This window comes from Pygocentrus nattereri, chromosome 17, assembly GCF_015220715.1.
Source record: "Pygocentrus nattereri isolate fPygNat1 chromosome 17, fPygNat1.pri, whole genome shotgun sequence".
NCBI lineage: Eukaryota > Metazoa > Chordata > Actinopteri > Characiformes > Serrasalmidae > Pygocentrus > Pygocentrus nattereri.
In genome coordinates this window covers 33,558,981-33,584,803 of record NC_051227.1, presented here as the reverse complement: position 1 = coordinate 33,584,803, position 25,823 = coordinate 33,558,981, and the positions used below count along the sequence as shown (strand labels likewise).

Here is a 25,823-nt window from a genome sequence, read left to right as displayed (position 1 = left end):
GTTTTGAGAGTGAGAGAAAGTGAGAGACAGAAAGTTACTTTCAATATGTAAATTACAAACTATCATTACTTCCACTGTCACCTTCATACTTTTTCCACAAGTATACACTACTGTTAACCTTTGGAATTATTTGTCATATTAATATTTTTGGTTATTTTACACACACTAGCGTACATGAGGAAGATGTATCCTGAATATTCACTTCATTATTCATCATCATTATCATTCATTCATTTCAATTCATTCCTGATGCTAAACCTACATCATTCTCCATTATTATGAAACGTTAAGCTCAGTTCCTCATTATGGATAAATCTAAAATTGAGCTTTTTTAACAGCTACCTGGCTTTGTACTAATTATCTGACATTGCACATGACTAGCGTTTTAGAATGGAATCCTATACGTATCTGCAGACAACCTGTTTTGTACTATTTTGCATAGTGATTCTTTTAAACAGTAACGTAGGCCCATGTGCAGAAGTAGATGTGCTTTTTACATGCAAACCCTTGCTCTAAACATGTAAAACTACTTGCTATTATTGTTTCTCTGTTGCCTTCATAGACTTTCTTAGAGGTTTATGTTCAGCAGCAGCAAACATGCTCACTGTGCGGCTTTGCTTGTACATCCTCTGACAGCCGGTCAGGAAACCATGTCGCCTGGAAAGGTGTGACTGAGCAAAAATACACTGCACTAATTCATAGCGAAAACCCATAGAGTCAGCCTGTCAATCAAGTAGTACAGCACAGAAACACCAAAAAGGACACAGAGAAAACACAGGAAACAGGAATTGCAACTTCCTGCCCTCAATTTCTTGGATGACCAAACATGCAAACACACGAATCATTCGGACAGAACAGTGCTCGTTACACCCAGTGCATGTAAGACAGCACCACAGTGCTGGAACTGAAAAGTACTGTACGTGGGCATGAACTAAACAGTCTAGCCATCACGGCTAGCAGAAACAGGTCATTGTAGAGAGAAAGACTGGCCATTGTTTGGAGGCTGAATGTAGAGCTGTGGCTCCTACAATGGTGGTCCATTTACTGAGCAGAGGCCAACAGAGAGCAACAATCCTCCACTTCCTGTGACCTAGCAGGGCAATGCAGTCAACTGTTGCACGCTCTCTCTCGCTCACCGGCCGGCCAAGTCTGCCTATCATCCATCAAACACTCCATCTAACCATTAGCTGGAACTGCTCTGAAAAAAACACCTTCCCCTTGCTCCAAAGCTTTGAAAGCACTTTGGCAATATCGATTGTCTAAATTTGATTTAAAATGCCTCATAAACTGCTTGAAAGCAAGTGTTTATCTTTGGCTGGCTGTTTCCCAAGATCAACAGTGATATGGCGGCAGTCTCACTTGAAAAAATGTGAAAAGGGAACAAAAAAAAAAATAGGAGAAGCGAGTAATGCCCTCCACGGCTAAGCATAGATGGCTAGACTGGTATGGTTTGCCTCGGCTCAGTTCAAGATCAGATCACTAAGCTGCCAGTTCTCTGACAAGTTTTTCGGTTGTACTGAGTGAAAAAATGCACTCAGGCCCAAAGCTGTTTCAAATCCCGAAATAAATCCTAATGCAAGTGTGACAATGTAAACCTGATGCGTCCTCTGGAACCAAGACAAACAAACACTGCTGTAAATCACTATTCAGTGCAGTCAGAGAATTTCCGGTGCCACTAATACCATATATATATATATATATATATATATATATATATATATATATATATATATATATATATATATATAATTTGAACCAACCAGTGTTTGTAATGCTCTCTTTAAATTACAACTTCATAGCACAGGATTACTTACTGTTCTACATCTAACCAGAGACCTGTTTTTAAACATGGTATGAGAGCATTTAAGAAAAAAATGTAGTCAGGATAGTATAAAGCCTCATTAAATAAAGGCTGGAATGCTTGCAGTGTCTTTCACATTAATATCAGCCAATCCAAATGTAGCTGTCTAAGTGATGAGCAGCAATAAACTATTTGTCCTGATGCAAACATCATATAGCCACGTCCTAGAAAAGCAAGCAAAGCCAACAGCACCTACCTGATTTCCTGTTGGCAAATTCACTGTGAAGACTCAGAGATCACCATCAACACTGGCCCATAGTTAGCCACAGTCCTCTTACTCCAAAAACATTTTCAAAAAGCCAGTGAGCACTCCCAATGAACAAGGGTACCATGGCCAAACTCCCAAATTAAAATGGATTATTTTCCTTTTTCCGATTGAAGCACATCACTCCACATCACTTGCTACACATGCTGTCTCGCCTGACAAGCGGTTCAGTTGAATGAGCGAAACAGAAAGAGATGTATATGTCACACCCACACCCCTTTCTTCCTGTCTAAACACATATCGGTGTGCAGCCTTGCAAAACCAGAAAGACTATATGAAAGTCCCTAAACTTTGATAAACAGCACAAGATACTACATTACTGAGCAAAAGTCACTTTTAATTTTAAGTCGAAGCGGCCCTTCATTTTGCAGGAAATGCTTCTGAGGAGATCAGATAAAACAAATAAGATTGAACTTGCATAAGAAAAGTCAAAGCAAAATAAGTGAAAAAAAAACAGTAGTTTCCAAAACTAAGGTTCAAAAATGACTAAAAGATATTTTTAAAAAATGGATCTCCTAACACCAAAACTGACACCATCAAATAAACAGCAGAAAGAAAGCTCCACTCTTGCTTTGGAAGAAAATTGGAATAAATCCAGTTTGTTTGTATGCATCCTGTCACTGTGAGAAGATAACTCAGTGGGTCTGAAAGAATGTGGAGTTGGTAAGAAGCCATTACTGAGAAAAAGAAACAGGTGTAAAAAAAATTATATTTGAAAATCAAACAACAAAGCTGCCGAAGTTCTTAGTACAACGGACTACCTACCCCAGAGCCCAGACATCAACATCACTGAATATGTCTGGGATTACTTAGGAAGCAAAAAATGCAACCAACTACTAAGAATGAACTTTGGAAAAAAAAGTCTTCCGAAAAGAATGGAAACTGTAATGAAGGCAAAGGGTGGACACACTACATACTGTACAATTTTTTATTACTTTCAGGCTCAGGGTCTTCTGTGTAAACGTCTGTTTTCTACTATTTTGTCTGACATTGCCTGTACTTGTGTTCGTTTTGACTGGAAACGAAATAAATCATGAGGGTCTCAGACTGTTGCACAATACAGTGAACATCTACTAATATTTTCAACTAATATCTGTGCGCTCAGACTCGTAAGGTGCTACTTCCGCTTTTTGCACGTTGCACAGATGTAGAGATGTGGCACTCTGCACCTGACTGCGAGGATGTGGTCAAACTAGGCCTGGTATGTTTTCTTCTAAAAGAGTTCAGTGCACATCACCAGCTCTAACAAAGAGGATGCCTCCTTGAACATTAAGATATGATCAATATGTGTGACGTTCTTTTCTCTGAGGTTTATTTTCTCTATCAAACAACCTATCTATTCCAGTACATGCGATTTCAGAGTCCATTAACAATATTACAGTGTTGGAAACATGCAATGCTGCTAGAGTAATGTATCATGTTGCTCTCTACTGGGTCCCAGCCGCTGTGTTTCACGCTGTGGCTGTGTCTTCTAAACCACCACTGCAGAAATGAAACCATGGATAGTGACTTTCCAGTAAGCAAATTAAAGAAATTATGTGTGGGTTCTGAATTGGTTTCAGTAAATGGAAGTTAAAGGCACTTTAAAAAAAGCAATAAGTGAGAAGCAAGCTGACCTGCAAAACAGGAACTCTGAGAGTGCTACAATTCTCAAATACAGTACTATGCAAAGGTAAGAAATCAAAACTGCTATTAAGTACAGGTTATTCATTTTTCAGCATCAAGACAAAGCAAGAAACATGTATTTAATAGAAAACTACCTAAAACTAGATGAGAAGAACTAAATGCAGATTTAGAACTGTATACAATATTCTATTGTTAAGTGCTTAGTGTTTCCACCCTTTGCCTCTATTTCAGCTTCCATTCTAGAGAAACTGATTTTCCAAGAAACCTGCAGGGATGTTTTGCCTCCCCTCCAAAGTTCAGTCCCAGAATTTTTTTTTGTATTTTCTGCTTCTCACGATCAAGTAATCCCAAACTCCATGAACAATGTTAAGGTCTGGACTCTGGAGTCTGGTCCGTTCCATTCCATTTCAGTTTGTTGTTCTGAGAACTGCATCAGCTTCTTTGTTCGGTTTGCACCTTTTATGCCTTTTCATCTTCTTCTCTTCTTCTTGACAGCTAAACATCCTTTAAGACCTAAAGCACTGAGTTGTCTTCTCCCAGTGGAAGGATGGACAGAAACACCTGTGGAGTTTTTTAGATCTTAAGTAAGAGTGGAACTTGATGGAAGCTTCTGTTTATCTGATGGTGATGGTTTTGGTGGTCTACCAGGTCTTGCATGACTGTTATGAGTCCCATTTTCTCTGTATCTTTTAATCATTTTTTGAACTTGTGTTTTTTTTTCACATATTTTCCATTGACATTTCCCTACCTCATGAAAGTGTATTTTCTTTCATCTAATCTCCTCATATCATGAACAATTAATAACTTTTACTTATTGGATGCACTGACTGGAAATTACATAAATGAAGGGTGGTCTCTGACTTTTGCACAGTCCCATACAAGCAAATTCAGCAAACTAGGTTTTATTTCAATAAACAGATGTTGCAAACTCTTGGCTGAAGGATTTAAGTGTGCTATTTGGGCCTTGCATTACGACACTGATCAGAGGCTTTTCTATCCTTATTGTTTACAGAACCCATTCCAAAAAGAAGCGACCAGCCCTAAACAATTGCAATTGTCAAGATATTTCCATGACATGCTTCAGTTCCCTTTCCTTAATAATGTAAGCAAGGATTCTTTGTGGGTGGAGGCTATGATATAAAAATATCAACAGCACTCATTTGCAGGCCAAGGCTCTTGGTAATCAGGGTCTCTAATGTCATGAACCTTTTCATTTCATTTGTAAGGGACAAATTTATCATAATCGTGCGTTGTGTCTTAGTTTCAGAGGGAACCATGCTGTATCTGGCGAGAGACAGCAGATTTTCTCTTCTTTGAGTTGGATTCATATTGGTGTTGGAGCTTTGATGGGCATCCTCTGCAGAGCAAAGCAATGTAAACATCATTAAAATGTTTTTTTCATCCCTCAACATTAGAATTAAATGGCTCCTTTGCCTGATTCCTCACTGATTAGGGATGTTGTGTTAGTTTGCTTTCATTTTCAGCTGGCAGTGTTTTGGAGGCCACATGCTGACCTTGGTTGCTGGACTTCTTCTGGTTATCACGGCCCGCTCCCTCAGGCATGGTGTGACTATGGCACAGGAAGTAGAAACCTGCAAAAGACCTTACATTAGAATACGGCAGTTTAAATTTAACACAGTAAAAATACCTTTTTATAAATAACCAAGGGTTTCTGAACACATTCCAGTTCAGTCTGTGCTGAAAGTACAACGCTTTATCTTATTCAACCAACTGAGCATTAATCTGAATGAGTGTGAGGCTTTGAATGAGTTTAGAGTTTCTGTTTGTATGAAGCATTCTGTGTAGAAAGAAATGTTCCCAATCACTCAATGAAAAATCTCTCAGCGCTGGAGCTGTCAACCCCCAGGTGCACTGTATAACACATCCACACTCATAGCAGAAAATATGAGTTTGGAAGTGGAGCAGAACTGACCACAAAGGTCAAGAAAGGAAAGGTATGTTCCATTGGACAATGTTATGTGCAGTGTTCTTTGTGCATGTCGTGACTGTTAAATGAAAAGCTTGTAATCTTTTTTCAGTTGGACAATGCCGGCTCTCCTTTGCATTATCTAAATATTTTTATGATGGATGAATAGAAATGGTCCAAAATTATTTGGAACACAATTTGGAACAATTTAAATAATTGAAATGTAAACGTTCAGAGTGATTTGATGCGAAATGATGCATTGCGCAGATTCTCTGAGTTTCTTGATAATGGTGACAGTAACCAGGGGTCACAATGTCTACACAATGTGCAAACATAGCCATTTTATTTTCTACTCAAAACTCCTGGTATACCCACAGGTGTTTTTGAGATTCTGTAACCAATGTTGAGTTTTTATGTGCAAGTTAACAATGGTACAATCTGAAAACGTTTTCCTTGGGAACTATTTCACTATACACGTGCTTTTTTGCCATGGATGGACTAAGAAAATACATTTCAAGCCAAAACCTCTAAACAATATTGTAAAACAATGCCTCAGGCATCAAACAGTGTATTGTAAGCATTTCATATGATAGCTTTCTGTGGTGTAGCATTTAAAGGCATCAAATGCTTTGGTTGTGTGGTTCCATTCACCACCACTGTGAAGAATTCTGACTCAGAAATTGTGGCAGATCAGTGGAATTCCATTGTAATTGTTTTCTTTTTCGTATAAAGTTTTGCCATTTTAGAGCAATAGGACAGAGAAAACCTACAGGATTCACCAGTGGACAAAACAGAAGCATGAATAGTAGTTTTAGAACATGACTCTTAATCTATTGTTTTCTTCTAACAGTTCAGAGTGACAAAAGCTAAAGGCAAATGGTCCTTCTTTATCAGTGCTGCAGTGCCTTCCGTTTCTTTCACTGAAAGAGGAAGGCTTTGGGGAAAAAAGCACCGGGGGAAAAAAAATACATTCTGAGCCAAAGCAATTATAGAGCTGAAACCTAATAGACGTTGTTTGGGAAAGAGGGGGAGGGGGTGCTACAGCCTCATAGAAGCCTTCTCCTGCCTTTCTCTCCCTCTCTCTCCTTTAAAAGAGGAGAAAGCTGAACATATGTAATGGTTGGCTTGGACACAAGAATGTGCTCCTCTCTTGCCCGAGCAGTGTGTTGAGCATGTGTCCTGTCGGCACAATGGGGACTGGCGCTCCAGTGAAAGGAAATCATTAGGGCTGACAGGGCTAGGCTACGAAGCACTAGTGTTTGTTTATGGTGTTGGGATAGAACCTGTCCCACAGTGACACCTGCCCTTGGCCTTCACTCCACACACTCTCGTCTCGCCCTTCCGTCAGACAACACCACCAGCAGGGGGTTCAGCTTCGCAAAGACCTGCTCAAAGCTTTCCAGCAGCTTTCCATAACTCAGACAAGGCTGGAAAGGCTAGAGATTTGCTTTTTCCTCTGACTTCTGCTGTTTCACCAAAAAGTTAACATTTCCAACTCTAAGAAACCATATGCAGGACCCACCTGAGGGCCCACCTGAGTTCCTCAACCTCACAAGTACATAATTTACATATAGGTTTAATAGTAGTTACTAGAGCCTGACTGATACTGAAAATTTGTGAGAGATGCTAATGCTAAGTTGCAGCGCCAATATAATTTATATGGTCACAAGTTAAACAGGCTCCAGTTAAACAGAGCTTCACCAACTGATATAGTGGTCAGTTGCCAACTGTGAATTGCCAAGTATGGCTGTCAGTTCTCAGTGGTCATGATTGTCAAGTTTTAAATAATGTAAATATCATAGTGCGAGGGCAGAGCTTCCAACAATTCTAAGTGGATTTGTTTATTTCTGTTAATCAGCTCTTGTTTTTCTTATTTTTCATAAGTTTGTGAGCAGATTTTAAGTTTTGGTGTGATCAGGAATCATGGACACTCCTTAAAACATGAATGGTCATGACCAAAAATCTTCTAGCAGTTTATCTTAACAGTTGGACTGGACAGCTGTGGATGTGAGCTGACAGCAGTAAACAGTTTCTCCTCCATCTTGCTCAACATCAACATGACTGACCGAAGCTCCGCCCCAGTCTGTCTCTTATTGGCTGAAGCGTTTTAACATTAGAAAATGTTGCCAGATTTTCTGCCATCGCCTGTCCAGATTTCATTTTTACTTCTTTGTGTTTTTACTTCTTTGAAGACAGGAATTCATCCTTTCATTTTTCTTGTGCTAAATAATAAGTGTAATCCTCCATTTTTCAAAATTAGGGTTTTCAAACTTCTCACAGCTAAAATAGTTAGCCAGCACCAGCAGCTAAAACCATGAAAGGCACTCTCTAAAGCTTTTTAGTTTGGTTTCTGGCCTACTGTAGACACATGGCAGTCCAACATGTTGTTAAAAGATGTATGTGTAGATATGAAGGGCTCATTCTAATCTATCGAAAACACAATGATTCAGACTTACAGATGCTTATAGACTATTGAACACTTTTTTTTCTATACTATATTCCAGTTCAGCTAACAGACCCCCTAAATTACACACTGCTCCTTTAAGATTGATAGCTGAATGAAAAGCCTAGGATTCAAAGGATTAACATTAACAGGGGAGTTTTGATTTACGTGTGGTAATAAGAAGGTGTCTGTTATCTCACAGCCTAGTACACTCAAGACAGTCTGGGTCAAATACTCCAACTATAGAGGCACTTATGTGAGCCTTCATACTTTTTTGTTGCACTTAATACTTGTGAGCCAAGCGTAATAATCTGTTTTGGACTTCTCTGCAACCAGAGCGAAATTAAAAATGAGTGTGGCTCGACGCCATGCACTGTCTTTCAGCGTGTTTTTCACCACATGCCCCCAGGCCTTTCAGAGCCCCATTTCCAGTGTTGCCTCATTAAAAGGCATCTCACTTCCTGTAACTGTGACCGAAAAGGCTTCAGAACGCTACGCGACTCCGCGGTTAGTCCTCGTGTATACTTTTTTGGCTCCAGAGCTTGTTTGCTGAATTCCACAAATGGAATTGCGGTAAGAATTAACTCTACCCTCCCCCCCAGCCGCAGAGGTTCTAATAGCGGGTAAGCGGCTGTGTAAAAGGGGGTTAGGGGGTGAGTTGAGGGGGGAAGGGGGCGGGGGGGGTATTTTCAGGCCAAGTGGCTATGGGCCAACATCTGGTTAGCCAACCCAGAGGTTAGCTTGAGGCTAACACCACTCTAGCTCCTAATGCAGAGCGCCGACCTCAGTGTCAAAGTACAGCCTAACATGCTCCTCAAGCAAAAACGATGTCATCATGAAAAATGCACAGAGGGAGGACTTGTTCCGCCCTGTAATTTCACATGTAAGTCGTATCTCGCGTGGCATGCTTCCAGGTGCATCCGCGTGCTTCTTCCAGCCCAGCTTCACCCTGACAAACACTCCTGCTGACAGAGCCCTGCTACACAGCTGGACAGCTGTGTGTGTGTGTGAAAGTGTTTGTTTTTGTACATTTTCAATACATAAATCAGAGTAAAATAGGACTAACCTGATGATGATCCCATACTGGCCTTTCACAATTATCTGATTATTGACAACAGTTCTTTTCCACAGTTGGTAGCTTTCACAGTCAGATGTTTATGTGGCGACAAACGTGAAAAGAATGTGAACTTCTGGCTGGTGGTACAACACCTTTAGACGGCTGCAGCGAGCACTGTTTGTTTATTTGAGCTTGAACTGTGTCTGACCTCAGTTGGGAGCTATTAAGTATCGATAGCAAGGAAGACAGCTGATCAGTCAATGACCACTTTAGGCTTGTATAAACAATTAATTGAAAAGATAATTACATTGTTAATCACACTTAATCACTAAAACGTCCTGATCGTCACAAGCCTTAGACCACGTCTTGACTTTGTATGAAAAACAAGTGTGTGTTTGTGTATGAGCGTGTGTGAGAATGTGTGCGTGAGTGTTTGGAGGGGTAAGGAGGGAGTTTTTCCCTTCGTGTGACTGATTGTGGAGGAGGCGCAGGACAATTCCAGGTTAAAAATGCGTCGTGTGAGGGGGATCTGAGTTGTATAAGTTAAGAATGACTGATCACATGCATTACAGCCTAATATAATCCAGCTGGCTCTTGACAATGTCATACAGAACGCCAGCGCAGACAGCAGACATACAGCAATCTAACAGTGATGTCATTATGCTTGAACCAGCAGAATGAAACAAATGAACTGCATGTTAGCTTGTGGTTTTAATATAGGAGAAAAGAACAATAAAACATAATGCATACAGTGGAAATCTGTGAGCCATTAGCTGCATATAATTCTACACAGTGAGCAGTGCTGCTGTGGAGCTACTGTAAACAGCGATGTGCATTAATTACATCGAGTGCAGGCTTCCCCCAATACTCTCACACTCACACACACTCCAGAGTCACACTGTAGGCATTGTCCCTTTGCGTATGTGTGTGTGCGTGTATGTATGAGTTTTTGTACATTTTGTACATGTAAATAAAATAGGACTAACATATAAATCAAAATGCTCCTGACTTGCAAAGTCAAAAATAAAGAAAAAAACAGGCCAGTATGCAAAGCTCTGGGACTGTCTTCCTGGAAAACAACTGCAATACAACCCAATATCCCTATGTTATTAGCATATAATGGTAGAAATCATAAACGATGTATAAAAATGTTAATGACTGTATTTGTATTACATACAGTATTAGTAGAGGTTTCAAATGTTGTTATTATATGTGTGAAGCCTGTACAGCCTGTACAGCACAGATCTTCAGTCCTGGAAGGCCAGAGTCCAGTGTACTTTGGTGAGTTACACACTTGATTCAAGTCAGTATTTAATTGCTGGGTTTAGACATTTTCTTAAAAGCAGGTAAATCACCAAACTCTGCCGGACAATGGGCTTCCAGGACCACAGTTTGCCACTCCTGCTATATAGCCTATACTGTTATGGGGAAAACTGAAATCTTGACCAAGCTAATAGCAGTGATATGACAGAAAATGAGACAGGGCTTGGAACTGGTCGATTACCCACTGATAAGAAGCAGATGCAACTAAGGAACATAAGATGTGATTCATGGTTCCCCAAAAACTCAAGGCCTGTATTTAAGTGCACAACCTGCATGTTCGTAGGTTAAATTATTGCTTTTCAGTTACTAATATTTATAGTTATGGTCAGGTTTAGGACTGGGCTGAGAAAATTATTAAATATATATATACATATCTAGCCTATTTAATATCACACATCCTGACACTGTATAAAAACAGACCTGTGTGTGTGTGTGCGTGCGTGTGTGTGTGTGTGTGTGCGTGTGTATGTGTGTGTGTGTGTGTGTGTGTGTGTGTGTGTGAGAGAAGGTTGTACTTTGATGTTCGTCAGTTGACCCACTCTCTGAGGAAAGCCGCAACTGATGCACCCAAACACACAAAAATAAACAGTTGAACTGCAATAAAGGATAGAGCGGGAGGGGTCTGTACCAGCCTGCTTGCCTGCCCATTGTTCGGCCGCACACAGAGGGACCACCACATCATTGTTTCTCTTCTAGCTGACCTTCACGTTTTCCAGTGGGCTCGGCTCCAATTCATTGGCCCACAGCAACAGACTCTTCAGCCTCCTCCTTATTCCCTCCAACAACAAAGGCCTTCTATTGTGGCGTGGGCAACAACAATGGAAAACACTCAGCTGGAGTAGATGCCCGTACTTATGCACAGCAAAACAGGGCAGGAGCAAGATGGGCCTTAGTTTGAAAAGTGCAGGGGAGGGGAACAAGCAGACAAGCAAAGTAGGCCACTCTGTATGTGGTCCTCAAGGACCAGCTGAAGAAATATTGTACATTTCCTTGGTTGCGTTCTATATTCAGGTACGTCAGTATGCTCCAACACTGGTCCTCTGACCTGCATTGTTTGGTGTTTTCTCCTCGCTAGCACACCTGATACAACTAATCAGCTATTGAAGAAGACCTCAGTTGAAGCTGCTATGTTAGAGCAGACAAAAACACTAACATATGCAGCACATACTCTTAAAAATAAAGGTGCCAAAAGGGAAGGGATCTTTCAAGCAGTGCCACAGAAGTGCCACTTTTGTCTTCCAAGAGAACCTTTCAATTAAGTTTCTTAAAGAATCATCCACTGAAACCAACAGTGTTTAATCTATAGCATCGCTCCACAGAGCTCCTTTGGGAGTCTCCCCTTATATACCCCTAAAATACCATAAAATATGTATATCATTCATACTCTTATTGTGGGTGAAAAGAGGTACTGGGTCAAACAGGCAAAGTCAGCTTTTCAGCACTGATATCCAAAATTGGTATTATTTTGTCTTGCAAATACTACACCTAACTTACAACAGATGTGGGCTGTATCCCTTCTTTATATATTAGCGGAAATCACATCTATCGCATCGAAAATCTGTGGCTCAATTAGCTTCTTTGTGTAATCCTCTCCAGCAAAAATGTTATCTTTTTATGAGTATGACAGATAGGCCTATTAAGCCCTGTGCATGAAAACATACCCGTCTCCAAGCAAATTTGAGTGCATTGGAGTGAACATCTGCTGAACAGTCTATGAACTGATGCCGTTTACATATTTCAAGCGCTCAGCAGATCTTAAACTGGACATTCTGAAGCTGTGAAGGTTTGGACCACACTTGTGGCACATTACAGTGAAATCCCCTGAGTGAGAACAGCAGCTGTGTGCATCAGTAATTTGTTAACTGATGCAAGAACAGGAATAAGAGCACCTACTGAGGGAATAACGGAATTGGCTGTTGTCCTGAAAAGAGCAGGGCATTCCCAGACAGCCTGCGACAAAACAGGGAGAACAGCGTCCTCATGACATAATGATAAGCAGCTCGGGGCAACGTCCGGTGATGTTTGCTCTTTGCCGTGTTCCGTTTATTTGTGACGTGTCGTAATTTCACACGAAAGCATTCGTTACCCCAGAGAGCGCACAGTGAGGGGAAAAGGGTTTGACCGGGAAAAGCTACAGCATCCAAACTTTCCTGAAGTGCTGTAAAAGTGTCATCAGCTGTAATGAAGAATGGGACTGTAAAAAAAGAAGACGGGGCGGGGGTGTAAGAGTATCAGCTTGAGACTCCCAATGCCAGGGAAATTCCCTTTGTTTCTCTGTGTGTAACTAATTATATATAGCTAGTGAGCTGAGCATGAACATGGAGAATAAAACCTTAATCTGTATCTAAAGTGCAGGACGACATACGCACATTTAGCACTTCATCATAGCAGTGGTGGAGATTGCTTGGCTGCTCAGTGCCAGATAAAAAACACACACAGGACCGTTTCTGAACACTTGAGGCCCCTATGCAACATCCTACTTGGTGGACTTCACTCACCACAATAAGTTTATATGCAAGAATAAAATTGTTACCAGCACTGTCACTAACATAAGAACGTAGCATTGAATCTACAGTTTATGATCATCAGAGACATTACAAAGGAGGAGGAGACAGTTTGTCGCTTAAAAAAATGGATTGTAAACCTTGTAACATGCTTAACCCGCCAAATGGTGTCTGTTTACATTGAATATCCCACCCTTGAATAAAAGAGCCGATCAGCTTGGTGATAGAGTCATAATCGGGAAAAGCAACTCATAGTGAAGATCTGAGCATGGAGTAGCAAGAACCGGCTGAAAAAAAAACATTTTTGTGTGTCATTTGAGCCAAACACTACAAAATGTTTATGCGATTTTTATCATATTTTACCAGTGAGTTTAAATATGTTGTTGACATGTTAATGTGGTTTTCAGTTTCAGGTTTATAACTTTCCCTCCATTCAGAAAGATAAGTGCCTGGCATTGCATGACTGGAAAAACCATGCAGGGAGGCGTTGCCAAGAAAGCACCTGAACAGACAGACTTGACTAACTTTATGCATTGAAAATGCAGTAAAAAAAGGCATGACCACATATAGACATTATACCACTGGCCCTGAAAAGCGCCAAGGTGAATGTAGCTTGAAAAAACATGTGAAATAAAAAAATAACGAAAAGGCACAGTGGTCATTGATGACTGAGAATGGATGAAAAAAATGAGTAAATACAAAAAAAACCTATGGTCAGTACAGCCTATGAATGAAGGCCACAGACAGAAGATAAAAGGAAATTAAGGTAGGGAGTAGGAAGTGGCTAAATTAAGAATGATTCAGAGAGAAGTGAAAACCAGACAAAACTAGAGTTGCTGGAAGGATAAGATGTCTGGGACTTTTATAGTGACACATCAGAGCATGACAGCGTGTAGTCAGTGATCTGACAAGTTCTAGTGTGCGTGCCTCAAAATGAATGGGGCAGGCGACGGGACAGATGACTCACGGAAGATGCTCCCGATTTGTGAGACAGTGTTGTTTTTGAGTCAGCAGACACGCACACCTGCACTCAGAGATACAAACTCAGTAGCGGTGTAACTGCTGCACATTCAGATGACCAGCACAAGAAAATCTTCAGAGACTCAAAACTAGATTATTGCACTAATATCCATTAATTCTGTTGACTGCCACAGTTTTAGTTTATTCATTTACGCTGTTACTGGATCATGGGCAGCTTTTTTTTAATCTGCAAATGCATTCATAAACTTGCTATCTCTATTTCTATGCTAAATTCCAGTGTTGCACTCTTAAAACTAAAGGTGCCAGAAAGGGTTTCCTAAGGAACTTTTCAATAGATTATTCCTCAGAGCACCATTTTTGTGAATGAGATGTTTGAGTGTATGGAACCTTTTTAGTGTTTAAAGAACTTCCACATAGCATTAGGATTAGGGCTTGTCAATATGACAATATTTATAATTTTCTTGTTTAAATTATGTTGCAAAACCATTTCTGAGTATATCATGGACATCGTCAGTACTTACAGAACTTCCCAACGGCATGTATGATTAAAAAGAGAGCATAATAAGTCCTGTTTAACTGGATTAAGCGTAGTACAGTGTGTGAAAAGAACTTTCATTTTCATTTTTAAAAGGCATGTATCATTAAACTTAATTTCCCTCACTTTTTAAGATAGGAGAGTTTGGTGTGGTATGTCAGTAAAACTGCTCAGGGCCAGTCCTTAGAGTCCATATATGGAAGCTAAACTACAAATACATTTTGAATTCCCTTTTTCGTGATGCCACAAAAACCATTTATTTTACATATACCTGCCTCTACAGCCTACAGCTGTGTAGCTCATGGAATTAGTTTTCCAGCCCAGGCTACGTTTTTAAAAAGACAAAATACAGGGCAGCCAATCAGAACAGAGCTCATTTACATATATTCTAAATGTAAGGCATAAAAATAGGTTAGGAAATGGTCATATAATGGTCGTATTAAACTGACATATGACCCTTTGGTATGTAGAAAATAAATACATAACGCAATGTACACTGCTCAAAAAAATAAAGGGAACACTTAAACAACACAATATAACTCCAAGTAAATCAAACATCTGTGAAATCAAACTGTCCACTTAGGAAGCAACACTGATTGACAATCAATTTCACAGCTGTTGTGCAAATGGAACAGACAACAGGTGGAAATTATTGGTGATTAGCAAGACACACTCAATACAGGAGTGGTTCTGCAGGTGGGGACCACAGACCACTTCTCAGTACCTTTCTGCTTTCTGGCTGATGTTTTGGTCACTTTTGAATGTTGGTGGTGTTTTCACACTCGTGGTAGCATGAGACGGACTCTATAACCCACACAAGTGGCTCAGGTAGTGCAGCTCATCCAGGATGGCACATCAATGCGAGCTGTGGCAAGAAGGTTTGCTGTGTCTGTCAGCGTAGTGTCCAGAGGCTGGAGGCGCTACCAGGAGACAGGCCAGTACACCAGGAGACGTGGATGAGGCCGTAGGAGGGCAACAACCCAGCAGCAGGACCGCTACCTCCGCCTTTGTGCAAGGAGGAACAGGAGGAGCACTGCCAGAGCCCTGCAAAATGACCTCCAGCAGGCCACAAATGTGCATGTGTCTGCACAAACGGATAGAAACCGACTCCATGAGGATGGTATGAGGGCCCGACGTCCACAGATGGGGGTTGCACCACAGACTGTCCAGGAGTTGGCGGATGCTTTAGTCCAGGTCTGGGAGGAGACCCCTCAGGAGACCATCCGCCACCTCATCAGGAGCATGCCCAGGTGTAGGGAGGTCATACAGGCATGTGGAGGCCACACACAATACTGAGCCTCATTTTGACTTGTTTTAAGGACATTACATCAAAGTTGGATCAGCCTGTCGTGTTTTTCCACTTTAATTTTGTGTGTGACTCCAAATCCAGGCCTCCATTGGTTAATAAATTTGATTTCCATTGATGATTTTTGTGTGATTTTGTTGTCAGCACATTCAACTTTGTACAGAACAAAATATTCAATGAGAACATTTCATTAATTCAGATCTAGGATGTGTTATTTGAGTGTTCCCTTTATTTTTTTGAGCAGTGTAGATTGATGGCCTTTTGGGATTGTATGTGATTGCTTCTTCTTTCCTTCTCAAGGCTGATGTATCTGTAAACTAATTCCTAATGCAAATAAGAAAGAAAAACTTGAACACTGAGTAAATGAAAGCTCTCTCTCTCTCTCTCTCTCTCTCTCTCACCCCCCCTTCCAACTTCTGAAACCAACTTCTCTCTCTTCCACAGGCTGACTGTGTATTATGGGGTCAGAAATGCCGCTGCACAAAGGAGACGGGCATAAAAGGCAGGTTCTAATTGCTAGAGGTCTGTGCTGAGGTTGAAACAAGAGGCCTCACAGAGGTCAAAGTCAGGAGGGAACAGGCTGAGGCTGCACTAAACTGTCTTCATTTATATACTGACCTGGACATCGGCCAGATCCACACATCATTGATCTATTTGATATCATCTAGAGCTCTACTAGGGGAATATTGTGTTACTCTAGTTTATGGGGCATTACAAAACTATATGTACAGAGATGAAGCATGAATGAAGGTATTGTGAAAGCATTCACAAAATTAAGCCTTTCTCTAAGGTACATGTTGAGTTTTTATGCTTAAATTGCAACAAGCTTAATAAATGGGCTGCAACTGTTAAATTACTGTAATGTGGCAACATTTGTAACTGCTTATTTTACTTTCTCTAAAGTAGCTACATACTTATATTGTGTGTGTGTGTGTGTGTGTGTGTGTGTGTGTGTGTGTGTGTGTGTGTGTGTGTGTGTGTGTGTGTGTGTGTGTGAAGGATCACATGTTTAGGACATCTCAGGTGCATTTGTATATCATGTAATCAAGTGTTAGCATGGTGGCAAATTCATTGTCATTTTCAGTCTGTGTAGCATCGATTAGATACAGCAACACAGCCCAGACTGTTAGTCTAGAATTTTAAACGGCGCCTTATTTAAAATCTGAATTTATGGGCTGAATGGGATTTTTGTCAATGCTGTGTTAAGTTTGTCCAACTTTACAACAGTTACTATGAAAGAATGTAGCTGTAGATAAAGCACAGATGGGTCAATTGTTGTCAGAGCTTGCTAGTATTGCTTGTCACATAAGAGACATTATTTTGGAAACAAAACATTGTTGTTTACCAAACCCTTAAATAGAGCAAATACAAGTCACTGTATACAGTGTACATACTCCCGGGCTGTAAAGAGTCTCCTCTGAACCACATATTATTCTACATTGTGGAACAGATCATTACCCCCCAGATAAAAGTAATATAGGATGCTCTGTAGACGCACTACAGTCTGGGTTCATGCTGACAGAGCCTATGCAGGCAACTGGGAAGCTCATCAGGCCGCATTCCTTTAGCTGGGGTTCAGCAAAGGAAATGGGGATTGGGGTTATTCCCTATGCATGCTCAGGAGATGGGATCGCTCTCTGAAAATGAAGGAAAAGTAAGAAGCAGAGCATCACTTTCCCTACTGCAGTGGTGAGAGGGAAGCTGGTTTTCAAAGGAAACAGAGCTTAGCATGTAAGCTTCACATTCAACACTCCAAACACTCAGAGGGAGGGTTGGTCCAACTTCCTGTCTCTCAGTTCAGATTGCATGACCAATTCCGAGCCCCATTCTTCTCTGTGATAGTCTCTGAGTGCCTAAACAATGCCCTTTCCCCAGAAAAACCCCCGAGGCTGATATTCAAGACATATGTTTTCTCTGTGATATGCAACAATGTTCAAAATAATCATGTAGCTAGGAAAAAGACAGAAAGCTCTTTTAGGTAGGAATAATTCCAGGTTTGCAGAGATCAGGCGCATTGTTTTGCTACGACAGAGATATTTGCGTGAACGCTGGGCCAGAATCCGGCACTGTCATGTTTTAGCCAAGGTCTACATGCATGTGTCCAGCAGGTCCACAGCATGTTTACACAGAAAATAAACAGGAGCTGGCTGCTCTTCCAGCAAATAGCACTAGGCAGGCCTGCCACATGCATCAACACTCACCATGTGTAGCTAAGCTATAGTGCAAGTGCGTAAAACACCAACTGTTAGCTAAATTATAAGAGGAACATGGATAAAGTCTTTTGACAAATGGCCCATTCAGCTTAACTGCTCCATAATCACTCAGAACCTCTCATCTCAGTGGTATGGGGCATGGTTTAAATCACAGGCCTATTGTGTTTACAGATGCAGACTCTTGCTCAGGTTTTAATGATTGACATCCCTAACATGACAGCTAATAACACTACGCACTCCAGGCTGGAGTAACGAGCGATTGAATGGAGACCAGACGGGACCCATTGCCATGTTTTATTTGTCCACCCTGAATACTCGGCATTCCAGTTGCTAAAGAAAATAATGTTGGTTGAGCAAGAAAACGGGAGGGAGGGGGGGTGGCGGCTCTGAAAGGCTGTAGAGAAAACCAGTACTAAGCACACGCTTTCCGTTTATCTAACAGAACATCTGATGCTGAGAGCTTTCCCCAACCCTCCCCAACTCCACAAATGAAATGTCTTACAGCTCTCTGAGCTAAGAGCAGGGTAATAAATCACACCGAGAAGAATGTGCCGGTCCACAGACTGGAGAATGCACGCATATAGAGGGGATTCAGTTATTAGGGGCCATCAGGTGATGGGGGACACTTTAAGAAACTCTGGTTTGCTCGAATTTCAGCTGATGCTCATTAGTGTTCTTCCTAACGGAGCAAATGGAGACACTGCAAACTGCCGAATTCAGTTAAAAAAGTCACTTATGGTGGGAAGGCGAATAAAAAAATGGCATTCAGAGTGTGTTGACATGCATATCCTATATCATCTGGTGTCCCATAATACCTGAATCCACAGTAATCCCTTTCAAATTTGGAGACTTTTGTGTGCCAGAACAGAAACCAATAACATGCAGGTCAATATATCTTATTAAATAGAGCTTTATAGTTTGTGAGACCATGAAATACTCAGTCAAGTGAGTAAACTGAACAGTCTGCTTGCTGACAGGACACGCAATGCCAAGATGTACTTCACTTACTGTGCACACAAAGAGACTTTCACCTCTACACGCTGCTGGTTCGCTGCTTGTGTGCTATGAATGGAGAAAACGCGTAAGTTCTTACCGTCGCTGAAACGGTTCTCCGGTACTGCCATCGCTATTCAGCAGCTTTAACTGTGACATTTCTAAGACAAAAAGGACTCTGACTTGGGCAACTGCAACAATGAGCGTATACAGCCCATTGATATGACTGTATAAAAGGTTTCATCAGCTTTATTTAGAGGGCCATAATCTGTCCTGGTTCCAAAGTCCAGACTTACCTTCACAGGTGTGCGAACTGGAGTCATCAAAGGTGCTGAAGTCACTCCGTTTCCAACCGTGCTCGAAGAAGTCTGCTTCGTCTGTCGACCGAGTAATTTTCCCAGCTTCGCATTAGTCTGTCACATCTGCGCCGAAGAGAGTGAAGCGTTGGGGGCGTCTAGCCCCACGTACATGCGATGCTGCTCGGAGTTCAGCCGCTGGTCCTGGCGCTCAGGGTCCCGCAGTGAGGGCTGCCGGTCTCCACACGAACATCACCGCTCCGCTCCGCAGTGACTCAGAGCCACAGACACACTCACACGACTAACGGCCACACGTCACTCACAGGCTCGCTGACAGACTCTCAGCTGCTCAGGACAAGGAAACAAACGCCAAACTCTCCAGACGTCCTTCGTGTGAGTAAACACAGAGTATTGCTCAATAAAAGACCCGGTTTAATCAATAAAACACTCTTTTTTCTCATTTGGGCGCCCAGTTTGTCTCTGAGTAACAAGTCAAGTCAGAGTTTTTCCACATACAACGTCCGAAACGAGTCCGAGAGAACTACTAACTGACCACTTCTGGACAGACTTTGGAGCAGCTCTGTTTCATTCCTCCTCAGGCGGTGAGCAGCACCGTGGATGCTCGAGCGGCGTGCCGTTCACGAACGAGTCTTTCTTTTCAAACGAATCTTTTGAGTCAACCGGACTGAACCGATTCAGCTTCGCGGATTCGATCTTCTCTGATGGCTTGCATAATAAGTTATGAAGGTCTGATACCGGTCGACTACGCTGAGTGACCAGCGTGCCAGCATCTAAAACACAACATACACTGTTAGAAATAAAGCTACATGATTCGTTCATCAAGGCACAAACAGTGTAAACGTTCCCTCAAAGGCACAACAGTGGTTTTAAGGTCCATTTGTGTACCTTAAATAAGTATTTCCCAGTGGAAAAGTTGACATTTCTATCTTTTTATAAACTTATTTTTAAAAACAGAACCATTTAATAAAAAGCCTGGCGATGAGACGGGGTGTGTTGAGTCAATACATCTTAGAAAATATCATTTCAGTGGGTTATGGTACGGTTATGTTCCATGACTAAAGGTACTGAGATGTACCCCTGAGGGTACCACCACAGTGACAGGAAGGGTACTGCCCCAGTGACAGTATCGTACCTTATTTTCTGAGAGTGTACGCCAGTTTTGCTGGTGACCATCTATGCTGGTCTATGGTGTTTTTCTACCAGGGTAATCAGTGGTGGCGTATGATTTTAAGCTGTATTGTGCAGAATAAGTTAGTTTGACGCTGCTATGGTTCACATACTCCTGGAACACTGATGAACAAGTCAGAAAGAGTCACTTCAGTGAATTATGTGGCATCATCAGTGTAGAAGGGGACGCAGGAGAGCCCATTATGTCTGCCATAAGATGTGCTCTTTTATATACACTAGCAGAAAAGGCATGTGAAAAACAACCAGGTCAGGTCAGTTCTAGCCATATCTCTTCAGTAGCTGTCATGTCGAGCCACACATTGTTTTCTGACTACTTCTATACAGAGCCTACTTTCCTACCTACTACTTGTTTGATTCCCACACACCAAGTTCAATTCAGGTCAATGCACAGTGTCCTGATGCTTTTAGAACCTAAATATGACCTTTCTGCCTTTGTAGAAATCACTTATGGCATGCCATAACAACTCATGCTGGAATAGAGCCTATTAAGCAGGCTACGAAGTCCTCCTCCTTCTTCTTGGCATGTAAGGTGGATAATTTATTATCGCATGTGCACTAAATTGAGTTGTGCTCCAACTCTCCTGTGGATAATACACTTGATGAAAGATCTCCAAGAATACTTACTCAGCAAGATGGCTTTTTATCTGAGTTTTCTGTAAGCTGTCTGCCTCTGATCTGTATTTTGCTGCATAGCTCCATGTATTCAGACAATGCTGTCTCTGATTTACCTTCTGTTATGGCTACATTATAGGCACTGTTAACCCCTTAAATGACCAGGGCTCACCACCCTATAGTAGGACTGAAAGATCTATTGTTTTTATATTGATATTACAATTTGAAAACGGGTCATTTCTAGATTGCAACAGCTGCCTTTAATGTGTAGTCTACACGTTTTAAGTGGGGAAATTACCTGAATACATGGAGCCTGTGAACTGCCTGTAGGTGAGATAGACGAATCCGAAGCATCTACACCTATAAGTGTAAGTGTACAACACAGCTACAATTACCTGACCTGTCTGGCATGCTACAAAAAGGATGTGCTGGTCTTCTTGGCCAAAACAACAGGCCTGGATATTAATTTATAGAAATTAAGTCACAATCAAAATACTTGTCAGAAAAAGCACAAGTAACTATTTTCCACAAATCATATAACCCTGCCCTGTAGTCTCTATGTCTAGCCATTATTCAGCCAGACTTCAGTGGTCTCTGAGTTTGCTATTCCCGTCTACAAAGTTTATGTGAAGAAACAAGCCCTCCTTTTTGTATACAGAGACACAATAGCATGAACGTTAGTCACCATACACTGTTAGAAATAAAAGTTTCTGTACAGGTACATTTTTCGTTCATCAAGGTACAAACAGTGTAAATCTTCCCTCAAAGGTACAACAGTGGTTTTAAGCTCCAATTGTTTACCTTACATGCGTTTTTTCCAGGTGAAAAGTACATATTTGTAACTTTTCATAGCCTAATGTTTTAAAACAGAACAATAAAATAAAAAGTCTGGAGACAAGATGGGGTGAGTGAAGTTAATACAACATCATTTCAGTGGATTACGGTGCAATTATGTTCCCTGACTAAAGGTACTGAAATATACCCTTGAGGGTACCACCCCAGTGACAAGAGGGGTACTGCCTCAGTGATAGGTTCATACCTTTATTTCTGAGAGTGTAGTGTTCCATTTTGGCCTGGAACAAAGTTCTTGTAGCCTGGAGAGACTAGTAGTATGCACAGATGAGTCCCTTCACTCTGGTGACTTACACTGGGGTGTCCGCTTTCTCATTTGCTTCAGGAACTGTGCTTTTTGCTATAAACTACAAGAGTTACCCTGGCAACTCTTTCATGCAATGGTATACTTTGCCAAAGACGGTGGCAAACATTTAGCTTTTCTGGTGTATAACCATCATCAAATCAGATAGATCTAGGCCTTTCTCTTTGAGACCTGTAGGATTATCCTGAAATGTCTATCCTTGGCGGTGAGGCAATTGATGCTGCAGACAAGTAGTCATTTGAACATGTTAGAGAGTCTGACCACCAATCCCATTTTACACCTATCTGGCATAATATTATGACCACCTCCCTGTTTTTACCCTCATTGCCCATTTTATCAGCTTCACTTACTCTATAGGTGCACTTTGTAGTTTTAGAATTACAGACTGTAGTCCGTCTGTTTCTCTGCATACTTTTTTTAGCCCCCTTTTTCCCTGTTCTTCATTGGTCAAGACCCCCATGGACCCTCACAGAGCAGGTGCTATTTGGCTGGTGGATCATTCTCAGCACTGCATTAACACTGACATGGTGGTGATGTGTTAGTGTGTGTTGCTGTGCAGTACCACTCTGAGTTTTTAAACACTTCATTGTCACTGCTGGACTGAGAATAGTTCACCTACCAAAAATATCCAGCCAACAGTGTGCAGCAGCAGATGAGCTATCGTCTCTGACTTTACATCTATGAGGTGGGCTGACAAGGTAGGAGTGTCTAATAGAGTGGACAGTGAGTGGACACAATGTTTAAAAACTCCAGCAGCACTGCCGTGTCTGATCCATTCGTACCAGCACAACACACACTAACACTCTACGACCCTGTCAGCGTTACTGCAGTGCTGAGAATGATCCACCAACCAAATAGTACCTGCTCTGTGAGGGTCCATGGGGGTCTTGACCAATGAAGAACAGGGTAAAAGGGGACTAATAAAGTATGGACTACAGTCTGTAATTGTAGAACTACAAAGTGCACCTATATAGTAAGTGGAGCTGATAAAATGGACAATGAGTGTAGAAACAAAGAGGTGGTCATAATGTTTTGCCTGATCAGTGTATTTTCTTAATTAGTTATCACTAATTTGCTTCAGTGACAAGAACGCCACCCTCTATTGACACATCTCTAGGGCTCACAAGCCCATGTAGCAACCAGCAAGGATCAATGTTTTGTTGCTCTACCCAAAATATATTTATGTCCTGGCTAAAAAGTGTTTCACAGCATCTACTTGGTCACCCTGTGTGTTCTCCCAGTTCATGTAGTACGATCAGGTTTTACCCCGGTTTCACTCTCAGTGAGTCTGTTACAATGCATTTGGAATTCCTCACACACTGTGCATCACGTTGCCTGTAGCGGTCAGGCAGAATTAAATAAAGCTCTAATTAAGAAGGCCTCCATGGTTTTATGAATCGCAGGTGACTTATCAGTTACTTAGAATCAAGAAAAAAACCCTAGACAACTTCCGTATGAGCAGCATAACTGTCAGCGTCACGTGGCATGTCACTGCATGACTTCTTTGGAATAAGATCTGATGCAGTAGGAGCTGGTTGATTGGCACCACTTCCGGGATCATCTGGAATTCTCAGAATCACAGTCACATCAATAGCCAGCAATTTTGTGATGTGATCCGAGTTGGAGAAAGGGAAATATTTATGTGTCCCATGTACCCTCAGACTCCTTGAACTTCCTGCACAAGTTAACTCCTTTTCTGCTGCTGGTTGTGTGCTTTTGGGAATAAGACAACTCTGGGAGGAACTTCATGGCTATTACTATGACTAATGAAAACAAGTCAAAAGCTGTAGTGTGGTGAACATCTCCATGAGGCCTTTTACCTAAGAGGACTGGTTTTTACTTTCATAAAAATGAATTGACAGCAGTGAGAAACCAATTACACATAAACCATGATCTATGTATGATGACTTACTTATGCATCATGTCTCTATCAATTGCTATTTGGTTATTCCCATAATTGGTCCATACATTTCCTGTCTGAGTCAGGACTGATCAGACACACCTGAGAAATCAAGGTAATTAGATTACCCCAATTCATGATCCCATTAAATTGTAATTAGTGAACTTGGCTACTTTTAGGTGTACTTATTGATAGCACAGGAAATCAAAGGTGCATGTTCAGCTTGTGAAATTATTATTAAAAAAGCAATGCCAACAGAATGGTATCCTCTGGAGCAATCTCATGTGCATCTAATTCACCATGCTCAATGCCAAGTGTCAGCTAGAGGGATTAGAAAGCCCTCAGCATTGATCTGTGGAGCAATGGAATTGCATTCTCTGGAGTGAGGGAGCTTCATCCAACACCTTTAGGATAAGTTGGTGTGGTGTTAATTCATTAATTCAGAACTAACCATCCAATGTCAGTACCTGGCATTACTAACGCACTCATGGCTGAATGCAATAAAATCCTCACAGCAACATTCCAACATCTTGTGTAAAGCCTTCTCAGAAGAGGCTGTTAGTGCATCTCCCAATTCATACTTTCATTTCAGAAGAAGCACATGACAAGCAGGGACATAGTGCAGATTGTTCACATCAAATTTCCACTGTTCAGATAATGTTTATGTCAGTAGACTCTATCTATACAACCTTTAAAGGAGAATCAGGCCAAACAGAGCAAAATATCTGGTAAAATTATTTATACTCACCAGTAGTCTAGAAAGATCTGCAGACAGGAATATTTAGGAGAATGAAGAGTAAATGGAGAAGGGACAAGAGACATTCCAAGCACACATTTAACTTCTAAGCAAACAAATAGGCGGCCTTTAGGAGCTCTGCAGTCAGGAAGGTTATGCTCTTCCACAGGGTGTGGGGGTGGGGGTACAATGTGAAGAATGCTCACTTCCAGCTTTAGGTCAACAGTTTTTGCACAAAAACACAGCTCTTCATGATCTCCAGGGTCAGGGAATCTCATATAGTGTGAAGAGACCACTGTTTCTAAAGAGCTTCCTAAAAATTCCCACTGCTAAAGTGTGCTTTTAGTCCAAAAATGATCTGCCCCAGTCTGTGGCTCCACATCAACATTGTTATTATATTTTTCAATACTTTTATTTTATTAGCCTGGCCGACAAGTATCATGCTTATTTTTATTAATTTCCATTATTTTGAGTTCATAGCTTGAGCACACGTCCTCTACCAGTGTTATATATTGGGACCCATAAAGGTTACAAGTCCCTGTAGGCATTCGATGTTATGTTGTATCTGAAGGTAACTCTGAAGGAAACTCCTATGCATGTTATGTGCCAGAGAACTCTAAAACGGGAACCTGAACTTTACAGTGATTTGTAAAGTGTGCACTCAGGAGCCTTTCCAAAAGAGCCGCTCCAAACTGCATTCATTTTAAAGAAATTCTGCATTTCAGCACAAGTCAAAGGATGAAAGCCAAACAGTAGTTGTATGATGGCTTCCTCCACTCAGATGATGGCCTAAACAGTGCTTAGGGTGGCTGGTGAATAGATTTTGGAGGAGAGGAGAGATAGAGAGCTGGGGGGGCTTCCTGAAGGTTTTTCCATGCCT

General features: G+C 41.4%; 1 protein-coding gene across 2 annotated transcripts in view; it reads right to left on the bottom strand.

Moving 5' to 3' along the window:
• Window positions 1-19,958, bottom strand: part of plekhg2 (pleckstrin homology domain containing, family G (with RhoGef domain) member 2) — a 55,549-nt gene extending 35,591 nt beyond the window's left edge. Inside the window, exons 1-2 of one of the 2 annotated variants that reach the window (XM_017694804.2) lie at window positions 19,331-19,958; window positions 5,267-5,344 (exon numbers count right to left, since the gene is read on the bottom strand). In XM_017694804.2, the coding sequence (XP_017550293.1) occupies window positions 5,267-5,315 (49 nt within the window). In that variant the 5' untranslated portion in view covers window positions 5,316-5,344; window positions 19,331-19,958. Of the gene's footprint in view, window positions 1-2,057; window positions 2,307-5,266; window positions 5,345-19,330 lie in introns of those variants that run through there. The other variant, XM_017694805.2, reaches the window with a different exon arrangement.
• Between the last annotated feature and the right edge of the window lie 5,865 nt (window positions 19,959-25,823).